Here is a 22,864-nt window from a genome sequence, read left to right on the forward strand (position 1 = left end):
GCAATGATATCCCTGAGTCTCCATTCAGGACTTGTGTGACTGACAGTAGTGAGATCTGAGAAGAAGCTACAGACAAGAAGGAAGCACTGAACACTGCCAGAGATTGAGGAATTTCATTGCTGCCCTCAATGCCAGTGGCGTAATGGACAGTAGGTAGGTAATAATATTTCTGGGGACTTCAACGTCTTCTGAATGCTTTGTGGTTCATAATCTGTTGTCCTCAGATTTGTAAATGGTTCCAAAATCAAAACAAAAAAAGTATCAAAATTCTCATTGCCTGAGAATATTCAACTATGAGGTCAAACACATGATCACATTTAAAATGAGAATAGTTTATCGAAAAGCAGATGCATTATATTCAATATTTGCTGTATTATTTTAAATGAAATACAATAAAGCTTCATCCAAGACAAGGGTGCCCATTGGGTGACATGGTCTCAATTAAAGCAATCATGCAAGATCAGTTCCCATTCCACTGAGGTTGTGTGAGACTTGAACTAGAGGTCGTAGAGTAAGGTTGAAAGGTGAAATATTTGAGTGGGAACTTCTTCACTGAGTAGTGCAAGTATGGAATGGGACATCAGTGGAAGTGATCGCTGTGGGTTTGTATCATAAGCAGTTATGGACGTTCGACCTTAGACTCCAATATCCAAATGGTTGATAATCAGTAACATTAATTACTAATGGTTCTCCCACCTCTGACCCAGGGATACACAACCACCAGATCCAGCCAGATCAATAAGCATTTTCCCCTTCTCTTTGTCCAGGATCTGATCCAGTAAAACATTCCCAAGCCACCTTGGTGACCCTCCCAGTGGGGATATTCATCCTTGTCTTGTATCTTATCAAAACAGTAAGTACTGATGTTAATGGGGACAGTTACATCAAGAATTGAATTTCTCACTGGAGGCTGAGTCTCTAGGAGGTACAGCAGTGTGCCATGGAGATTACAGTTTGGCTCACCCTTGTTTAATGAAGATTTCAACAACATGCATACATTGAAGGTAATTTCAGCTGTTTCTCTTCAACTCAGACTGCAAACATAAATATTCAAAATAGTAATCAAGAAGAATGAATCAAAGTATTTTGGTGTGTGACTTATTTAAAAAGCTATTAATTTTTAACATAGAAATGAATAAAACTTAACCAGAGAAATTCTGCAGGTGCTGGAAGTTCAAACCTAATGCACAGCAACACTGAATGTTGGAGGAACTGAGAAGGTCAGGGAGCATCTATGGAAATGAATGAACTGTCGACTGTTTAGTCTGAGACCTCTCTTCAGGACTGGAAAGGAAGGGGGCAGACACTAGAATAAAAAGGTGGAGGAAAAGGATGGAGCATAGTTTGAAGGTGACAGGTTAAGCCAGGTGGGTAGGAAAGGAGAGAAGAGTGGACTATAGGAGAATAAAAGGAAGGAAGAGGGGGCCCATAAGGAGAGGTACAAGGCCAGAAGAAGAGTGAAGAAGGGATGGAAGTTTTTTTAAACCAAACAATTCTTTCTCTCCCCCTTCTATTCCCCACTCTGGCCTATCACCTCCTCCTTCCCATTCTCCTATGGACCTCTCTCCTCTCCTGTCACATTCCAGTACCCAAACAGCATACCCACAATGCTTGGCAGAGCAACACAGAACACAGCAATTGATGAAGTAACAACAGGACAAGACCCTTTCCTCTCTCCCACCTGTCCACCACCTCCACACACATACACAGCCTCCAGTGCATTCACAGACACTGGACCATCAACTCTTCAGTGGACTATCACAGAGTCACAGACTCAGGCCTCCATCGGAGGATACATGATGATAATGATCAGTTGATAAAAAGGGGCAGAACAATGACTGATGGAACATAATCCCAACGGGTGTGATGTGCGGAGGAGAACGAATAGGAGCGGGACAACAAATGAGCGGTACATTTTAAGAGATACTGGCGATGGACAATTAAATGCTGGCACCTGTAAAGTCCACAAGCCTTGAATATATATGAATATTAAAAATAGTTTGTTCCAGAGTGAATGTTGATGCCTGATCCTGGTAAACTACAGTGTCAATGGACACCATTAACCAGTGCAGAGAAGCTGCTGGGCATGTCCAACAGTGTACAAACATTCCCAGATGATCTGAACAATGCACACAAGTCCAGGAGAATCAGATTGCTGCAGATCCTCCTAATGGAGGAGTCTAAGATCAGACAAACAACCTCAGAATAGAAGGATGTCCCACTTAGAAAAGAGATGAGGAGGAACATATTCAGCCAGAGGGTGGTGAATCTGGAATTAATTGTCACAGATGGCTGTGGAGGCCTAATCACTGTGAATATTTAAAATGGAGATTGATAGGTTCTTACCCCTTAGTAAGGGGTCAAAACTCTCAGGGACAAGTCATGAGAATGGGGTTGAGAGGAATAATCAATAAATTAGCCATGATGGAATGGTGGAGAAGACTTGATGGGCTGAATGGCCTAACTCTGTTCCTACGTCTTATGGTCTTTTGTGGTTAAAAGGAAGCAGGTCTGAGTGGAGTCTTGCACAATGTTTCAATGTCATTTAAAGTTTCCCACTCACACTAAAGCCGAGGGACCCAATTACATCCAGTCCATTGTCTATTCAATGACCTGGAAGCAGATGATCCCTATCATTATATTATTATTCTGTCAATCAGGTATGACATCACGGTGAGGAAGAGAAACAGAGTTCTTTCTATCTATATAGTCTATCATCACTGAATGCACCATCTTCTCCCCTTAATGGCTGCCATGTCACATGATAAAATAGGCCGTAATCAGCATGGTTTCCTCAAGGGAAAATGTAGCCTGACAAATCTTGGATTTCTTTGTAGAAATAAGCTGCAGGATAGACATAGGAGAATCAGTTGATGTTGTGTACTTGGATTTTCAGAAGGCATTTAACAAGGTGCCACACATAAAGTTGCTGAACAAGCTACAAGCCCATGGTATTACAGGAAAGATTCTAGCATGGAACAAGCAGTGGCTGACAGTCAGGAGGCAAATAATGGGAAGAAAATTAGTATTTTCTGACTGACTACCAGTAAGTAGTGGTGTTCCACAAGGTCTATGTTGTGACTGATTCTTATATGTCAATGAGTTACATGATGGAATTGATGGCTTTCTTGCAAATTTTGCAGGCAATATGAACATAGGTGCAGGGGCAGGTAGTTTTGAGGAAATAGGGAGACCACAAAAGGACTTAGATTAAGAGAATGGGCAACGAAGTGGCAGATGGAATACAGTGTTGGGAAGTGCCCGGTCAAGGACTTTGTAAAAGAAATGAAATGGTTAACTGTTTTCTAAATGGAGGGAAAATACAAAAGTATGATGCTGAAAGAGATTTGGGAGTCCCTGTTGTTGAGGAGGATGGACATAAGGGATACTCTGTTCTGGCTCCTTAAGCCCTTTCCTCTTCTTGACTGTCACCCAGCTGCCTGTGTCCTGCACCTTGAGTGTAACTACCTCTCTATGTGATTTCCCTATCACCCCTTCAGCCTCCCAAATGTTGAGAGTTTATAAAGCACTGGTGAGGCTTTACCTGGAGTATTGTGTGTAGTCTTGGGCATCTTATCTTTGAAAGGATGTGCTGACACTGGACAGAGTTCAAAGGAGTTTCACAAAATGATTCCAGGATTGATCGGTTTGTCATATGAAGAGTGTTTTCCGACTCTGGGTAATGAAGGGAAATGAGGTGGAATTTCTTCAGCCAGAGAGTGTGAATCTGTATAATTCATTGCACACAATGTGTATTTAAGGCAAAGGTTGAGAGATTCTTGATTGATCAGGGCATGAAGGGATACGGGAGAAAGGCAAGAAAAGTGGGGCTGAGAGGAAAAATGGATCAGCCATGATGAAATGGCAGAGCGGACTCGATGGGCCAAATGGCTAATATTTGTTCCTATATCTTCTGGCCTTCACCTACCAGACACTGCCAAGCAGATCTTGCCATTATCCATCATCAGCTGCAGCACAATCAACCCTCCAGGGCCCCTCCCAATCCTGCCTCTGACTTTACCGAGACAGTCTAAACAGCTCACTTCCTCCACAGTCCCACGCCAGGAAATGAGCAAGGAAGGCACTTGGTCACTAGCCCATCTCCCTAGCTTTGAGGACAGGGTAATATCGGGGGCCATTTAAAGAGATTTACTTGGGGAATGGTTTGGATGTCCATATTTGGGAGATTGGGAAGAAAAGGAGCACTCACTGTTTTCTTACGACACTAGATCTACTCAATCTAATGACAGCAGACCAGAACAAACAGTACAGTTTTGGTAAATATTCCACAGTCATTGACAGACATAGTCTGAGGGAGAAATGCACTTTAGAGCTGATGTCAGGCAACTTCCTCACAGGCTGCTGAGGACTGAGAAGGGAACTTCAAACAAGTGGGTCATTACTCCCGAAGAGTGAGTACATGGGATGGGCATAACCATATAACAATTACAGCACAGAAACAGGCCATCTCAGCCCTTCTAGTCCGTGCCGTACGCTTACTCTCACCTAGTCCCACCTAACTGCACTTGGCCCATAACCCTCCATTCCTTTCCTGTCTATATACCTATCCAATTTTGTTTTAAATGACGAAAATCAATCCTGCCTCTACCCCTTCTACTGGAAGTTCGTTCCACTCTCTGAGCTACCACTCTCTGAGTAAAGAAATTCCCCCTCATGTTACCCCTAAACTTTTGCCCCATAACTATCAACTCAAAGGGACTCAGAAAGATTCAGAAGGGAACATCAAACAAGTGGATCATTACTGCCCAGAGGTGAGTACATGAGATGGGCGGGGGGTCAAAGTAACAGAGACAAAAGCCAATCAAGGTACCATCAATAAATGACAATGATCTCTGGGAAACGCTGGAAAGTCGGTGTGTGTGAGGAAAGGGATTGTTAGGCAAACTGATCCAAGTCTTCCTTTGACTTTTCCTCAATTGCTGCTTGTGTGCCTGCTTGCACAGCATCTTCAATTTCTTTAATTTCTTCTGCTGTGGCAGGGGGTAGCAAAGGCATCACAGTGTTCTTGATTCTGTCTATTCTCGCTTGCACTCGCTCTTTATAATGCTCTTTATTCTTCTTTACAAGATCTTCAATGGCTTCTGATGCTGCCTTACAGTCTGATCCAAACTTCGTACGCTCCTTCTCAAATTTAATTCTGTCCCGATTTGGATCGAGGCCCATTAATTTCCCCAAGCTGTTGACCCTGTCCATCAGATGTTGGGTGGAGACCTGCACGTATGTTTCAGCGATCATGTGGACAAGGCTTGAAATATTAGTGGCTTGAGAGATCTCTGTGTACAACATGTCCTGGATCAGTTGGTTCTGTGAATAGCCGGAGGAAGTCTTTTCACTGTACTGTATGAATTTGTGAAGCGATGGGTTCAGGGAGCATTCGATCAGGTTTGATATCATGGTGAAGAAGAGAACCATCTTTCCCCATTGTTCTTTCACACGGCCCAATGCGTCCAATCCCTTCAGAAGCATCTTCACAGTTTTATCAAAATCTATTTCCTGAACATTACAGCTCTTCAGAGTCTCCAGGACCTCTTGCAGTTCTTCATTATTCTTCTGTATATTCTCAAAGCTTCTCTCATACATCTCCTGTGCAGCCTGTAGCTGTTTTGAGGACTGTTCCACTTTGATTCTGGCATTGAGACTGGCTGTCTGTAAACCACTGAGTTCCTCTGCTGGCTCAGTTTGAGACATGTGTGGTGGGGTGGCTGTTACACCCATGATCCCTGCCTTTGCCTTGCAGCAAGAGGTGAATGTCATTGTATCCCGCATCACTTGTCTGATCTTCACTGCTAGATCAGCCATTACTTCAGCATCTGGTTTAGATGTCTGCAAGTTTTCCAGACCCACACATATTCCAATTGCTGTTTCACAGATCTTTAGGGCTGCAACCTTCTCAGGGCAATCACCTCCATTTCTTGCCTCCTCCTGAAACTTCACCAACTGTTGTTTACACCAGTGTAACTTTTTAATTTCATCCTCACTGTTCAGTTTCTTCAAGTCAATTTTCAGATCCTCAATCTGGAAGGGATAAAGTATTTGTATAAAACTCCCTAGGGTCTCTGCTTTATTAATGATGTTATTCTCAGCTTCTCCAACATTGTTTGGATCGCTTTTCCATAACTTATCTGCAAGAGAGACTGCAGCCTTACCTACAGCCTTGCATCCTTCAACAGCCAGTACTTTGAGAACTCCTCCAGTGATGAATAAACTGACAGCTTTGGTCGTTGTTTCTGCCATCGACATTGCCACAGCATTCCAGCCAACTGGCATAGAATCCATATTGGCTTTGTAATCTTCCTGTGCCTGCTTCAGTTGTGATTCCAGTTTCTTGTGATGCTCTTCCACCATGGCTTTTGCCTCTCTTGCTGCTTTCTCCTTCATTTCAGTCAGTTCCTTTTTGATTTTTATTTCATGTAATTCTTGCTCATACACTCCTTTTGAGCTTGTACAGGCCTCCAATAGTTCATTGATGAGACAGATGACCCCAGTGAACTTATCCTCCACAGCTGAGGACAGCTTCAAGCATTTATCCGCAGTGGATTTGATGCTGTTCAGAGGAATTGGTAGGAAAGCTTCAGTGACCTTTGGATCTTTCTGCATGAGGAACTTCACAACATCTCTCATGTCAGTGGGGATATTTACAGTCAGAAGCCGGATCTGATCCATGTTCTTGTGGGCTTCCTGAAAAGCCTCCCAGCCCTCGTTGCTCACTTGCACTAAAGAGGCACGGAATGATTTGGGATATTTCATGTACTGAAACCCTCCGTTGGGCACCATCTTGTCAATTGTAAAGTCCTCTCCTGCAGAAAGGAATATAATTTCCCCTAAGATGGCAATAGAGAGTGGGCCAGGCATCAGAAACTGTTCCCAGTTACTGTATGGCTGCAACATCAAAGCATTGTCCTCCCTGACATCAGATGCTTTGGTGATACTCCTCTCAGCCTTCTTTATGGTAGCAACAATTTTGCATTCCTGAGTCGCCATGGTGATCCTCCTCTTCTCCTGCAAGGGAAATAGTTGTAGTAAACACAGGATGTTATGGGGGTCAGTTATGTGGCATCTTTCGCCCCCCCCCATCCAATGACAGAGTGACTCACAGACAGGAGTAATCTACATCCTCCTGATCTCCACTGGAAGGGTGTTGGGATGTCCTGGTGACTGGGGATCTCACTGAATTACCTAATGGCTCAATCTGTGGGTTCGACTGTTTACAGAGGCGAAGGAGAGAGGTGAAATAGGAGATGTAACAGCTCACTAGCATTTTTCACTTCTTTTTAATATTAAGCTCATCCACAGCAACCTGCTGGATTGTTGACATCTTGGTGATGATGGTTTTCTATCCAAAATTTAGCATTGGGTTTTGCAATTACAGTTTAAGTTAGGTTCGTACTATTATTCTCCTTGATATTTTAATCTCTCTCTCTCCCAGTGTAGAGTGTCCTCCTGCTTCAAAACATCAACCATTGTCCCTGTACCTAAGACCAAGGTAACATTTCTGAACAACTGGTGTCCTGTCCCACTCTCCTCAGTGATAAGTAAATACTTTGAAAGGCTGGTCAAGGACTACATCTGCAGCACGCTACCACCCAAACTGGACACCCTATAATATGCCTACTGACACAACCAATTGACAGATGACACAATAGCCACAGCTCTTAACATCGTCCATATACATCTGGAGAAGAAGGATGCTTATGTGAGAATGCTATTAGACCATAAGGTATAGGAGCAGAAGTAGGCCATTTGGCCCATCAAGTCTGCTCTGCCATTCAATCATGGGCGGATCCAATTCTTCCAGTCATTCCTACTCCCCTGTTTTCACCCCACACCCTTTGATGCCCTGGCTAATCAAGAACCTATCTAATATTCCCAATGACTTGGCCTCCACAGCCACTCATGGCAACTATTTCCACAGATTTGCCACCATCTGGTTGAAGTAATTTCTCCATGTGTCTGTTCTAAAAGGACGTCTTTCCATCCTGAAGTGGTGCCCTCTTGTCCTAGAATCCACTACCATGGGAAATAACTTTGTCATATCTAATATGTTCAGGCCTTTTAACATTCAGAATGCTTCTATACAATTCCACCTCATTCTCCTGAAATCCAGGGAATACAGCCCAAGAGCTGTCATATGTTCCTCATACGGTAAGCCTTTCATTCCTGGAAGCATTCTCATGAATCTTCGCTGAACCCTTTCCACGGTCAGTATATCCTTTCTAAAATAAGGAGCCCAAAATTGCACACAATACTCCAAGTGTGGTCTTACAAGCACCTTATAAAGCCTCAACATCACATCCCACTCTTATACTGTATTCTATACCTCTAGAAAATGAATGCCAACATTGCATTTGCCTTCTTCACAACCAACTCAACTTTCGGAGGTTAACCTTTAGTGTATCTTGCACAAGGACTCCCAAGTCTCTTTGCATCTCTGCACTTTGAATTCTCTCCCCATCTAAATAATAGTCTGCCCATTTATTTCTTCCACCAAAGTGCATGACCATACACTTTCCAACATTGTATTTCATATGCCACTTCTTTGCCCATTTCCCTAAACTATCTGATTCTCTCTGCAGGCTGTCTGTTTCCTCAAAACTACCTGCTCCTCCACCTATCTTTGTATCACTGGCAAATCTAGCCACAAAGCCATTAATACCGTAGTCCAAATCACTGCCGTACATTGTAAAAAGCAGCAGCCCAACACCAACCCCTGTGGAACTCCACTGGTAACTGGCAGCCAGCCAGAATAGGATCCTTTTATTCCTACTCTGTTTTCTGCCAATGCTCCACCCACACTGGTAACTTCTCTGTAATTCCATGGGCTCTTATCTTGCTAAGCAGCCTCATGTGCAGAACCTTGTCAAAGGCCTTCTGAAAATCCAAGTACACCATGTCTACTGCATCTCCTTTGTCTACTCTGCTTGTAACTTCCTCAAAAACTTGCAGTAGGTTTGTCAGGCAGGATTTTCCTTTCAGGAAACCATGCTGGCTTTGGCCTATCTTGTCATGTGCCTCCAGGTACTCCGCAATCTCATCCCCAACAACCGATTCCAACAACGTCCCAACCACTGATGCCAGGCTAACGGGTCTACGGTTTCCCTTCTGCTGCCCCCCACCTTCCTTAAATACCGGAGTAACATTTTCAATTTTTTAGTCATCCACTACAATGCCAAAATCTATTGATTCTTGAACGATCAGCATTAATGCCTCCGCAATCTCTCCAGCTACTTCCTTCAGAAGCAGCGGGTGCATTCCATCAGTTCCTGGAGATTTATCCACCCTCAGACCATGACATCCTGAGCAATTTCTCATTTGTAAATTTTTTTTTAGATTTTTTAAGATTATGAGGACACTCACTCCTCGTTTATTGTCATTTAGAAATGCATATGCATTAAAAAATGATAAAATGTTCCTCCAGAGTGATATCACAAAATTTAAAAAAGGACAAACTAAGACCCACACTGACAAAACCACATAATTATAACATTATTTACAGCAGTACAAAGCAATACTGTAATTTGATAGACGCAGACAATGGACGCGGTTTTAAAAAAGTCTCAAAGTCCCCGATTGACACCAATAATCCGATCGTCAGGCAGCGAGCTTCCAGGCACTGACAATTAATGCCTCAGAAGTACCCGACGACAGCAATCTCTGAGTCCGTCCGAAAACTTCGAGCCTCTAACCAGCCCCTCCGATACAGCCTCCTGAGCTCCATTCTCTGCCGAGCGCCTTCAACCTCATCCCGGCCACCGAAACAGGCAAAGCCGAGGTCTCAGAAGTCTTCTCCTCCAGAGATTCCGGACCGCACAGTAGCAGTGGCAGCGAAGCGGGCATTTCAGAAGTTTCTCCAGATGTTCCTCCATGCTGTCACGTCTGCCTCCATCAAATCAGGATTGTGCACAGATCCCTACTTACACAAAACAGATATCAAATCTCTAGAGAGGCTGCACGCGCTGTGTTGCACCGCCATCATCTTCTCCTCACTGCACAAACTTCACTTCCCTGACACTCTTGTATTGAATGTCCGGTATACAGCAGACGTCTTCCACTATGAAGACTGATACAAAATACATATTCAGGTCCTCTGTCATCTCTGCATCTCTCATTGCAATATCTCCAACATAATTTTGTATTGGTCCTATATCCACCCTCCACTCTCTTTTACCCTTTATATACTTAAAAAGCTGTTCTTGGACTACAGTTCAGCATTCAACACCCTAATTCCCTCCAGGCTCAACAAGAAGCTCAGAGACCTCTGCCTTCATCCTGCCTTGTGTAGCTTGTCATCTCAGGCAATAATAAGGCAGCCTACAGAGAAGAAGCCATCACATTGACGCAAAAATAAACTTGTTTCTTGTTTCTCTTGGTTCTAATGTTTCCTTTTCTGAAAAAACCTGTGTGTAATTCTTGTTAATTTTTTGCTTTTCTTGTGAATAATGCTGATGTGGTGCTGTATTCCTGTGATGCTGCTACAAGTAAGATTTCAATGAGCACCAGTGCACTTGAATATTAACTCAAATTTGACTTTGATTTTGATTTCCTGTGTGTTCTTGGAGATACTCAGTGACATGGTGTCTTGATAACAACCATCCCCTCAGTCCAAAACTAAAGAGCTGGGTGTAGTGGACAGTGAGGAATCCTATCAAAGCTTAGTGGGATCTCAACCAACTGTTAAATGGGCCCCACATGAGGCTGCTAAACATGAGAAAAGTTCATGGAGTGACAGGAAAGATACCAGCATTGATAGAAGCCTCGCTGACTGTAACAAGGCAGACAGCAGAAGTGAAGCAATTCTTTCCTGGTCGAGTGCCAGTGACTACTGGTGTTCTGCGTGGGTCAGTGTTGGGTCTGATTTGTTTCATGTTATATGTCAATGATTTGTTTGATTAAATTGGTTGCTTTGTGGTCAAGTTTGCAGATGATGCAAACATAGATGGAGGGGCAGTTAATGTTATGGAACCAGCGAGTCTGCAGAAGGACTTGACAGATTAGTAGGATAGACATAGAAGTGCCTGATAGAATATAGTCTGGGGAAGTGATCCTCATGCACTTAGGTAGTGGGAATAAAGGCATCGACTATTTTCTAAACAGGGTGAAATTTCAAACCTCAGATGTGCAAAGAGTCTTGAGAGTCCTTGTGCAGGATTCCTTAAAGGTTAACTTGCAGATTGATTTGGTGGGAAGGAAGGGAAATGCGATGTTGGCATTCAATTTGAGAAGACTAGAATGTAAAAGCAATGATGGAATGCTGAATGTTTATAAGGTTTGGTCAGACCACACTTGGAGCACTCTATGTATTATTTCAATAAACAAGAAGGCTATATAGATATATATACACACACATACAGTGGCATGCAAAAGTTGGGCACCCCGGTCAAAATTTCTGTTACTGTGAATAGCTAAGCAAGTAAAAGACTACCTGATTTCGAAAAGGCATAAAGTTAAAGATGACACATTTCTTTAATATTTTAAGCAAGATTACTTTTTTATTTCCATCTCTTACAGTTTCAAAATAACAAAAAAGGAAAAGGGCCCGAAGCAAAAGGTTGGCCACCCTGCATGGTCAGTACTTAGTAACACCCCCTTTGGCAAGTATCACAGCTTCTAAATGCTTTCTGTAGCCAGCTAAGAAACTTTCAATTTTTGTTTGGGGGATTTTTGCCCATTCTTCCTTGCAAAAGGATTCAAGTTCTGTGAGATTCTTGGGCTGTCTTGCATGCACTACTCTTTTGAGGTCTATCCACAGATTTTCGATGATGTTTAGGTCAGGGGACTGTGAAGGTCATGGCAGAACCTTCAGCTTGTGCCTCTTGAGGTAGCCCATTGTGGATTTTGAGGTGTGTTTAGGATCATTATCCTGTTGTGGAAGTCATCTTCAGCTTTTTTTTTTTACAGATGGTGTGATGTTTGCTTCCAGAATTTGCTGGTATTTAATTGAATTCATTCTTCCCTCTACCAGTGAAATGTTCCCCGTGCCACTGGCTGCAACACAAGCCCAAAGCATGATCGATCTACCCCTGTGCTTAACAGTTGGAGAGGTGTTCTTTTCTCGAAATTCTGCACCCTTTTTCTCCAAACATACCTTTGCTCGTTGTGGCCAAAAAGTTCTATTTTAACTTCCATCAGTCCACAGGACTTCTTTCCAAAATGCATCAATCTTATTTAGATGTTCCTTTGCAAAATTCTGTCGCTGAATTTTGTGGTGTGGGCTCAGGAAAGGTTTTCTTCTGATGACTCTTCCATGAAGGTCATACTTGTGCAGGTGTTGTTGCACAGTAGAACAGTGCACCACCACTCCAGAGTCTGCGAAGTCTTCCTGAAGGTCTTTTGCAGTCAAACGGGTGTTTTAATTTGCCTTTCTAGCAATCGTATGAGCAGTTCTCTCGGAAAGTTTTATTGGTGTTCTAGACTTCAACTTGACCTCCACCGTTCCTGTTAACTGCCTTTTCTTAATTACATTACGAACTGAGGAAACGACTACCTGAAAATGCTTTGCTATCTTCTTATAGCCTTCTCCTGCTTTGTGGGCATCATTTATTTTAATTTTCAGAGTGCTAGGCAGCTGCTTTGAGGATCCCATGGGTGCTGATAGTTGGGACATCATTTGAGAAGTCAGGGTATTTATAAAGCTTTGAAATTTGCATCATCTGGCCTTTCCTAACACTGACTGTGAACAAGCCATAGCCTAACAAGCTAATTAAGGTCTAAGACCTTGGTAAAAGTTATCTGAGAGCTCAAATCTCTTAGGGTGCCCAAACTTTTGCATGGTGCTCCTTGCCTTTTTTCACCCTAAAATTGTACAAAACAAGAATAATACACTATCAATGATACAATAATAATCTTGCTTAAACTGTTGAAAAGAATGTTTCATTTTTAACTTTATGACTTTTGGAGATCAGTTCATCTTCTGCTAACTTAACTATTCACAGTAACAGAAATTTTGACCAGGGGTGCCCAAATGTTTGCATGCCACTGTATAAATTTCCAATGACCAGTTTTGTTTATTGTTCTTGTGTTAAAATGCTTTTGTGGGATTATGGTGGGAAGTTCCAGTTCATTTATTGTTACATATTAGCTTGAGTTATACAGTTACTGTATTTGCTTGTGTATTTGTGGATCACCCTGACTGTAATCAGGGTGTGTGATGATCACCTCCCCCATCTGTATGAGACTGGTTGGGTTCACACTCTGGGTCATGGTGGGTGGTCTGTTTGTGTATCACAATAAAACTGTTGTTGAGTTAAAAGCTTTCTCATCTATCATTATGAACCAAGTGCTTGCCACACTATTTATGTTGATTAAGCTACCTTGTTTATTGAATTAATTTACCATGGGTTATACGTATAAATACGTGAATTGCCTACATGGTCATGTTACCTCATGATACGCGAGTACCTTGTTTAAATTAAAACTTGAAGTTAGACCCACATTTTAGACATGCATGTCTTCTTTTGAATTAGTTTAATGTTCCAAAGTTACAAAACATAACAATGGTGGCAAAGTATTTTTAAAAGGAACTTGACATGGTTATATGACCTGTTAATGTGCAGTGAGACATTCAAACTTAAAAAAAATGCAGCAAGGAACTTAGAGTAAAATACACAGCCCAGCATGTGCAGACTGTCAAGTTAACAAATAGCAATGCAGCATATATTCTTCAGAAGGGAAGACATGACTGAGTTCTTAAAAAAAGTCAGAAAACAGAAGAATTCATCAGTTCATTATGGGAAAGGAAGGATTCACAGGCACATAAAGAGTGAGTACCAGGTGATAATCATAAATAAAACAAAAATGGCTGGCTACATCAGAAAGATTGGCATGTTTGATTACACAACAGATTTCTGAGTGTCATATACTGAACAAATTCAACAATATTTTGTAGTAAATTAAGTAACCAAGAAGAAACAAGAACCAATTTTGCTAAGTACATTGAGATTCCGGGCATATAGTTTGCTTTGAAGTTTGACTGCTCCAACCAAAGCAGCACATACTGCAAATATTGCATAATCTCATCTAATCTAATCTATTGTAGAAGTGATGCAGGAACAACGAAAACCAAAGGCAAACACTTCAGGTTTTAAAAGTGGAAACCAAAGTAAGGGAAATACATTTCAGCTAATGTGGCTGAATTGAAGAGATTGCCCAAGCATTGTTAGCCCAATTATGGGCTCAATGATGCAATTAAGAGATTGTTTAGATCATGGAATCTTACAAGAAGGCATTCAAAAATAACTTCTAAATGTAAGTTGTGCCTCAGTTAGAAGAGCAGTTGAAATATCTGTTTCAATGGAAACCTCAGGCAGAGACAAACTGAGGCTATGTCCACACTTGACCAGATAAATCCGCAACCAAAGTTTTTTCTCTTTGTTTTGACACTCCATCCACAGGGAAATGGCAATTTTCCTCCCCCAAAAACAAAACTTTTCTAAAATGCCCTCCAGAGTATGTAAATTTGAAAAGGCCGATTGGGCAGAGCAGTGTGGACAGGGTAAACGGAGATTTCTAAAAATGCTGTCTTGACATGCCGGAACAGATTGTGGTGGTAGCGTGGCATTTCATTGTTTTCTTGAATGCGACCCACCACACAACCTAACAATTTCAGAGCAGACGGCAACAAGACTGAAGCCAGAAGAGTTAGAAATGTATTCACCAAATACTTGACCCATAACTTACTGAATAAATGAGTGTACTCACTTTGCCCTGTTTTCTGTCCTTGATTGTGTGAACGTGCTTTACCAATTTATGCAAGTACTTCTCTGACAATAGAGGTGTAACAGCCTAATGTAACATTGTATGGAAATACAAGATAACACGGATGCAGACATGTTTTATACATTTAACAAGGTGCTTTATTAATGCAACAGAGTTAGTCAGTTTTTCAATCTTTGTCATTAGCTGGGTCATGCTGTCCGTGAACTCCCTGTCGGTTGCCTCCATACTCTCCAGTATTTTGCTTTTTTTTTTATTTTTAAGTCCTACTGCACGAGAGCCAACAGCTGTCCATCATTTGGCAATTTCCTTTTAAGTTTTTCTACACTGTAACTGCACAAATGCACAATTTCACAGCGAGATTTGACATCAAACCATAGAACCATAGAACATTACAGCACAGAAACAGGCCTTTTGGCTCTTCTTGGCTGTGCCAAACTATTTTTCTGCCTAGTCCCACTGACCTGCACCTGGCCCATATCCCTCCAAACACCTCTCATCCATGTACCTGTCCAAATTTTTCTTAAATGTCAAAAGTGAAACACATTTACCACTTCATCTGGCAACTCATTCCACACTGCCACCAATCTGTGTAAAGAAACCACCCCCCCCCAATAAAGTTCTCTTTAAACTTTTCCCCCTTCACCCTTAACCCATGTCCTCTGTTTTTTTTCTCCCCTAGCCTCAGTGGAAAAAGCCTACTTGCATTCACTTTGTCTATACCCATCATAATTTTATATACCTCAATCAAGTCTCCCCTCATTCTTCTACACTCCAGGGAATAAAGACCTAAACTATTCAACCCTTCCCTGTAACTCAGTTTCTCAAATCCTGGCAACATCCTTGTAAACCTTCTCTGCACCCTTTCAACATTATTAATATCCTTCCTGTAATTTGGTGACCAGAACTGCACACAATACTCCAAATTCGGCCTCACCAATGGCTTATACAACTTCACCATAACATTCCAACTCTTGTACTCAATACTTTGATTTATAAAGCCCAATGTACCAAAAGCTCTCCTTACTAGCCTATCTACCCGTGACACCACCTTTAAGGAATTCTGTACCTGTATTCCTAGATCCCTCTGTTCTACTGCACTCCATAGTGTCCTACCATTTACATTCTATTGTTCGACCTTGGTTTTTCCTTCCAAAGTGCAATACCTCACACTTGTCTGTATTAAACTCCATCTGCCATTTTTCAGCCCATTTTTCCAGCTGGTCCAGATCCCTCTGCAAGCTTTGAAAACCTTCCTCACTGTCCACTACACCTCCAATCTTTGTATCATCAGCAAATTTGCTGATCCAATTTGCCACATCATCATCCAGATCATTGATATGGATGACAAATAACAATGGACCCAGCACTGATCCCTGTTGCACACCACTAGTCACAGGCCCCCACTCAGAGTAGCAATCCTCCACTACCACTCTCTGGATTCTTCCATTGAGCCAATGTCTAATCCAATTTACTACCTCACCGTGTATACCTAGCGACTGAATCTTCTTAACTAACCACCCATGCGGGACCTTGTCAAAGGCTTTACTGAAGTCCACGTAGACAACATCCACTGCCTTCCCTTCATCCACTTTCCTGGTAATCTCCTCGAAAAACTCTAATAGATTTGTTAAACATGACCTACCACGCAGAAAGCCATGTTGATTCTCCCTAATAAGTCCCTGTCTATCCAAATACTTGTAGATCCTATCTCTTAGTACTCCTACCAAAAATTTACCTATTACAGATGTCAAACTTACCAGCCTATAATTTCCTGCATTACTTTTTGAGCCTTTTTTAAACAACGGAACAACATGAGCTATCCTGCAATCCTCTGGCACCTCACCCGCAGATACTGACATTTTAAATATATCTGCCAGGGGCCCTGCAATTTCAACACTAGTCTCCTTCAAGGTCCAAGGGAATACCCTGTCAGGTCCTGGGGATTTATCTACTCTGATTTGCCTCAAGATAGCAAGCACCTCCTCCTCTTCAATCTGTATAGGTTCCATGACCTCACTACTTGTTTGCTTCATTTCCATTGACTCCATGCCAGTTTCCTTAGTAAATACAGATGCATAAAACACATTTAAGATCTCTCCCATTTCTTTTGGTTCCATACATAGCTGACCATCCTGATCTTCAAGAGGACCAATTTTATCCCTTACTGTCCTTTTTCTTTTAATATAGCTGTAGAAGCTCTTTGGATTTTCCTTCACCATGACTGTCAAAGCTACCTCACGTCTTCTTTTAGCCCTCCTGATTTCTTTCTTAAGTAGTTTTTTGCACTTTTTATACTCTTCGAGTACCCTATTTGCTCTCTGTTTCCTATACATGTCATACCTCTCTCTCTTCTTCTTTATCAATGTTCTAATATCCCCAGAGAACCAAGGTTCCTTATTCTTACCCACTTTGACTTTAATTCTGACAGGAACATACAAAATCTACACTCTCAAAATTTCTCCTTTAAAGGTCTCTCATTTACCAACAACAGAGAAAAACCTGTCCCAATCCCTGCTTTTTAGATCCTTTCTCATTTCTTCAAATTTGGCCTTTTTCCAGTTTAGAACCTTAACCTGAGGACCAGATCTATCTTTATCCATGATTAAGTTGAAACTAATGGTGTTATGATCACTGGAACGGAAGTGTTACCCTACACACACTTCCATCACCTGTCCTAACTCATTTTCTAATAGGAGATCTAATATTGCATTCTCTCTATTCGGTATCTCTATATATTGATTTAAAAAACTTTCCTGAACACATTTTACAAACTCTACCTTATCTAGACCTTTAACAGTATGGGAGTCCCAATCAATGTGGAAAATTAAAATCCCCTGCTTTCACAACTTTATATCAATAGATAATAGGTGCAGAAGTAGACCATTCGGCCCTCCGAGCCTGCACCACAATTTTGAGATCATGGCTGATCAATTACTATCAATACCCAGTTCCTGCCTTGTCCCCATATCCCTTGATTCCCCTATCCATAAGATACCTATCTAGCTCCTTCTTGAAAGCATCCGGAGAATTGGCCTCCACTACCTTCCGAGGCAGTGCATTCCAGATCCCCCACAACTCTCTGGGAGAAGAAGTTTTTCCTTAACTCTGTCCTAAATGACCTACCCCTTATCCTCAAACCATGCCCTCTGGTACTGGACTCTCCCAGCATCTGGAACATATTTCCTGCCTCTATCTTGTCCAATCCCTTAATAATCTTATATGTTTCAATCAGATCCCCTTTCAGTCTCCTTAGTTCCAGCGTGTACAAGCCCAGTCTCTCTAACCTCTCTGCGTAAGACAGTCCAGACATCCCAGGAATTAACCTCGTGAATCTACGCTGCACTTCCTCTACAGCCAGGATGTCCTTCCTTAACCCTGGAGACCAAAACAGTACACAATACTCCAGGTGTGGTCTCACCAGGGCTCTGTACAAATACCAGAGGATTTCCTTGCTCTTGTACTCAATTCTCTTTGTAATAAAGGCCAACATTCCATTACCCTTCTTCACTGCCTGCTGCACTTGCTCATTCACCTTCAGTGATTGATGAACAAGGACTCGGAGATCTCTTTGTATTTTTCCCTTACCCAACTCTAAATCGTTCAGATAATCATCTGCCTTCCTGTTCTTACTCCCAAAGTGGATAACCTCACACTTATTCACATTAAACGCCATCTGCCAAGTATCTGCCCACTCAACCAGCCTATCCAAGTCACCCTGAATTCTCCTAACATCCTCATCACATCTCCTGCAGTTGTCTGCTATCTCTGCAGATATGCTCCTCCAATTCTTACTGACTATTGGGTGGTCTATAATACAACCCCATTAACGTGGTCATACCTTTCCTGTTTCTTATCACCACCCATATGGCCTTGGTAGACAAGCCGTCTAATCTGTCCTACTGAGCACTGCTGTAACATTTTCCCTGACATTCCCCCCCCCCCCCACCCTTCATCCCTCTTGCCTCTATCATATTTGAAAAATCAGAACACTGGAACATTAAGCTGCCAGTCCTGCCCCTTCTGTAGCCAAGTTTCACTAATGGCTACAATGTCATAATTCCATATGTTAAACCAAGGCCTCACGCTCGTTAGCCTTCCCCACGGTACTCCTCGCATTGAAATAGATACATCTCAGAAGATTATTACGACCACACACAACCCATCAATTTGTGACTTTCAATGAAACTTTAATATAATTCATTTTCATCTCCACACCACTATCTCTGTCACTCTGGTTCCCATCCCCCTGCAAATCTAACTTAAACAACCCCCCCAATAGCACTAACAATCCTCACTGCAAGGATGTTGGTGGCTTGTTTTCTGTAGATGTGTCCTGCGCATGCCCAGTAGGAGGAGATTCACCCAAATACTGTTTTAATGTGGATGGAGGTATTTTTAAAAATGCTTGGTGTGGACGCCTATCGTTTTTACGTGAAACTGCCGTTTTCAAAACTATACGTTCTAGTATTGACGGAACCTCAGTTACAGTGGGGAATAAAAGGGAGCATGAACAAAACTGCAACATCTAAACAGAAACTGGCCTGGCCAAACAAAATGAATTTACCATTGTAGTAGGGGCTCACATACTCCAGACCAATGCAGATACAAGGGCAAAACTTTCAGAAAATGCAACAAAGTAGGATACATTCCAAAGAGAATGTTGGACAGACAAAAATAAATCAACTACGCAGGGAAGAGAAAAAACTAAAAACTCAAGTTGCAGTTTCAAAAAGAGCACTAATTTACATACTGTTAATGAAGGATCTGATTATGATGAGAGTGAAACAGAACTGGGTACCCTTGAGATTTACAATGTGAAAATTAATTATGGACAAACAATATGGCTTACAACAGAAGTAAACAGCAAAGTAATTAAAATGGAATTTGACACTTGTTCAGCTGTTTCAGTCATTCCACAAAATGAGCTTGAAAGGCATTTCAGAGATACTGAACTGAAGCATGCAGATATTTAACTGAGAACTTACAAGGAGATTTATAAACTGAGAGTCGAGCTTCAAATGGAATTTAATTTATTATTTTCATCTTTGATTGCAAACCAATTAACAAAAACCAGAAGTGACTTTTACATACATTGTGATAAATTGGATAAATTATTAGCTAATCAACTGAAAACTGCCTCAATTAAATGCCAAATTATTAAGATTCGTAAACAAGCTGGCAATTTGACAGTTAATCATGATAAAAACAGATATTTTCAAGATTCTTATACCACTTTATATAATTCTGATTTTCCTAATGATTCTAATATTATGCATGATTTCTTAAGGAAATTGAATTTCTGAAATTATCACTTGATGAACATCTAATATTAGAAACAAACTCCCACTACAGATGAAGAAATAAAAGGCGCCATTCATTCAATGAATTCTGGTAAAGCACCAGGTCCAGACGGTTATACAGTAGAATTTTTTTTAAATGCTTTTCTTCTTCTCTCTCTCCTTGGTTAGGTAGAGTTTTTAAAGAAGGAATTAAATTGGGTAAATTACCATAATCTTTTTATAGGGCTTCTGTTTCTTTAATATTAAAAAAGAATAAAGAACCCACCAAATGTGCATCATATCGACCGATATCTTTGTTGAACGTAGATTCCAAGATTTTTTCTAAGATATTGGTGACTAGGTTAGAGGAGGTATTACCTTGAATGATTTCTGTGGATCAAACTGGATTTATTAAAAACCGGTACTCTTAACATTAGGAGATTAATAAATATTGTTTCCACTCCTTCATGTAGTATTCCAGAATGTGTCATTTCATTAGATGCTGAGAAAGCATTTGACAGTTGAATAGCCATATTTATTTACTGTATTTGAGAAATTTAATTTTAGTTTGACATTTATATCTTGGGTTAAATTTATATATCATACCCCAGTAGCTTTGTTCATCACGAGTAATCAAAGATCTCCCTTTTTTTGTTTATTTCGGGGTTCCAGGTACGTTTGTCCTTTTAGTCCATTGCTATTTGATATTGCTCTGGAAACTTTAGCAATTTCTATTTGGGAATCATCTAATACTTTTGGTATTACCCATAGGAATGAGATACATAAACTATCATTATATGCAGACAATTTATTATTGTGTTATCTCTAATCCTGAGAAATCTATTCCTGCAGTTCTATCTTTGTTGGCTCAGTTTAGTAACTTTTCAGGTTACAAACTGAACCTTAATAAGAGCGAATTATTTCCTCAAAATACAAACGTCCCAATATATGGATGTTTACCTTTCAAATTGGTTCAAATTGACCATTTTATATATTTAAGAGTCAAAATTACCAAAAAACAGATTTATTTAAGGTTAACTTTTTATCTTTCATTGATGAGATTAAACAGTTATTCACTAAGTGGTCCCCAATTTCTTTGTCATTGATAGGCCGGATTAATGCTTAATGGTTTCATTGAATTTTTTGAAGAAGTTACAAGGAATGTTGACGAGGGTAAGGCAGTGGATGTAGTCTATATGGAACTTCAGCAAAGCCTTTGACAAAGTTCCACATGGAAGGTTAGTTAAGAGGGTTCAGTCGTTAGGTAGTAATGCTGGAGTAATAAAATGGATTCAACAGCAGCTAGATGGGAGATGCCAGAGAGTAGTGGTGGATAACTGTTTATCGGGATGGAGGCCGGTGACTAGCGGGGTGCCTCAGGGATCTGTTTTGGGCCCAATGTTGTTTGTAATATACATAAATGATCTGGATGATGGGGTGGTAAATTGGATTAGTAAGTATGCCGATGATAGTAAGGTAGGAGGTGTTGTGGATAATGAGGTGGGTTTTCAAAGCTTGCAGGGAGATTTATGCCGGTTAGAAGAATGGGCTGAACGTTGGCAGATGGAGTTTAATGCTGAGAAGTGTGAGGTTCTACATTTTGGCAGGAATAATCCAAATAGAACATACAGGATAAATGGTAGGGCATTGAGGAATGCAGAGGAACAGAGATCTAGGAATAACAGTGCATAGTTCCCTGAAGGTGGAGTCTCATGTAGATTAGGTGGTGAAGAAGGCTTTTGGAATGCTGGCCTTTATAAATCAAAGCGTTGAATACAGAAGTTGGAATGTAATGTTAAAATTGTACAAGGCATTGGTAAGGCCAAATTTAGAATATGGTGTGCAGTTCTGGTCACCGAATTATAGGAAAGATATCAATAAATTAGAGAGAGTGCAGAGACAATTTACTAGGATGTTACCTGGGTTTCAGCACTTAAGTTACAGAAAAAGGTTGAACAAGTTAGGTCTCTATTCATTGGAGCGTAGAAGGTTGAGGGGGGATTTGATCGAGGTATTTAAAATTTTGAGAGGGATAGATAGAGTTGACATGAATAGGCTGTTTCCATTAAGAGTAGGGGAGATTCAAACAAGAGGACATGATTTGAGAGTTAGGGGGCAGAAGTTTAAGGGAAACATTTCTTTATTCAGAGAGTGATAGCTGTGTGGAATGAGCTTCCTGTAGAAGTAGTAGAGGCCAGTTCAGTTGTGTCATTTAAGGTAAAATTGGATAGGTATATGGACAGAAAAGGAGTGGAGGGTTATGGGCTGAGTGCGGGTAGGTGGGACTAGGTGAGATTAAGAGTTCGGCATGGACTAGGAGGGCTGAGATGGCCTGTTTCCATGCTGTGATTGTTATATGGTTATATGGTACCAAATTTTATTCCGAAATCTTTGATCGACAGTGTTGATTCTAAAATCGCTTCTTATATTTGGCAGAATAGAAATCCAAGGATAGGCAAAAAATACTTACATAAGTCTAAAAAGGAGGGTGGTCTGGCATTGCCAAATTTTAGATTTTTATTGGGCTATTAATATTTGCTATTTGAAATTTTGGTTATGGGACTCGGATACAACTTTAAGCCCTCATTGGTAAATCTTGAATATAATAGTACAAGGGTTTTCAGTGGGTTCTATTCTAGGGACTTTGCTTCCCTTTGCTCTTTCTAAATTGTATAAACAATTAGATAATCCAATAGTTAAATATTCCTTATGAATATGGTTTCAATTTCAGAAAGTTTTTGGGCTGAATCAATTTCTTCTAGCAAGTCCTATTATATTTGACTATTTTTTCTATCCATCTACTATAGGGCAAGCCTATAGGATTTGGAAAACTAAAGGTATTTTATGGTTTT

At 40.9% G+C, this 22,864-nt stretch overlaps 1 protein-coding gene across 4 annotated transcripts in view; it reads right to left on the reverse strand.

The window, feature by feature from the left end:
- Nucleotides 1-357: 357 nt before the first annotated feature.
- The window catches only part of LOC132402595 (uncharacterized), a 35,609-nt gene continuing 13,102 nt past the window's right edge, over nucleotides 358-22,864 (reverse strand). For 3 of the 4 annotated variants that reach the window (XM_059985492.1, XM_059985493.1, XM_059985494.1), the window contains one exon: nucleotides 358-7,020. In XM_059985492.1, the coding sequence (XP_059841475.1) occupies nucleotides 4,897-7,020 (2,124 nt within the window). In that variant the 3' untranslated portion in view covers nucleotides 358-4,896. Of the gene's footprint in view, nucleotides 7,021-19,960; nucleotides 20,403-22,864 lie in introns of those variants that run through there. The other variant, XR_009514970.1, reaches the window with a different exon arrangement.

This window comes from Hypanus sabinus, chromosome 12 (assembly GCF_030144855.1).
Source record: "Hypanus sabinus isolate sHypSab1 chromosome 12, sHypSab1.hap1, whole genome shotgun sequence".
NCBI lineage: Eukaryota > Metazoa > Chordata > Chondrichthyes > Myliobatiformes > Dasyatidae > Hypanus > Hypanus sabinus.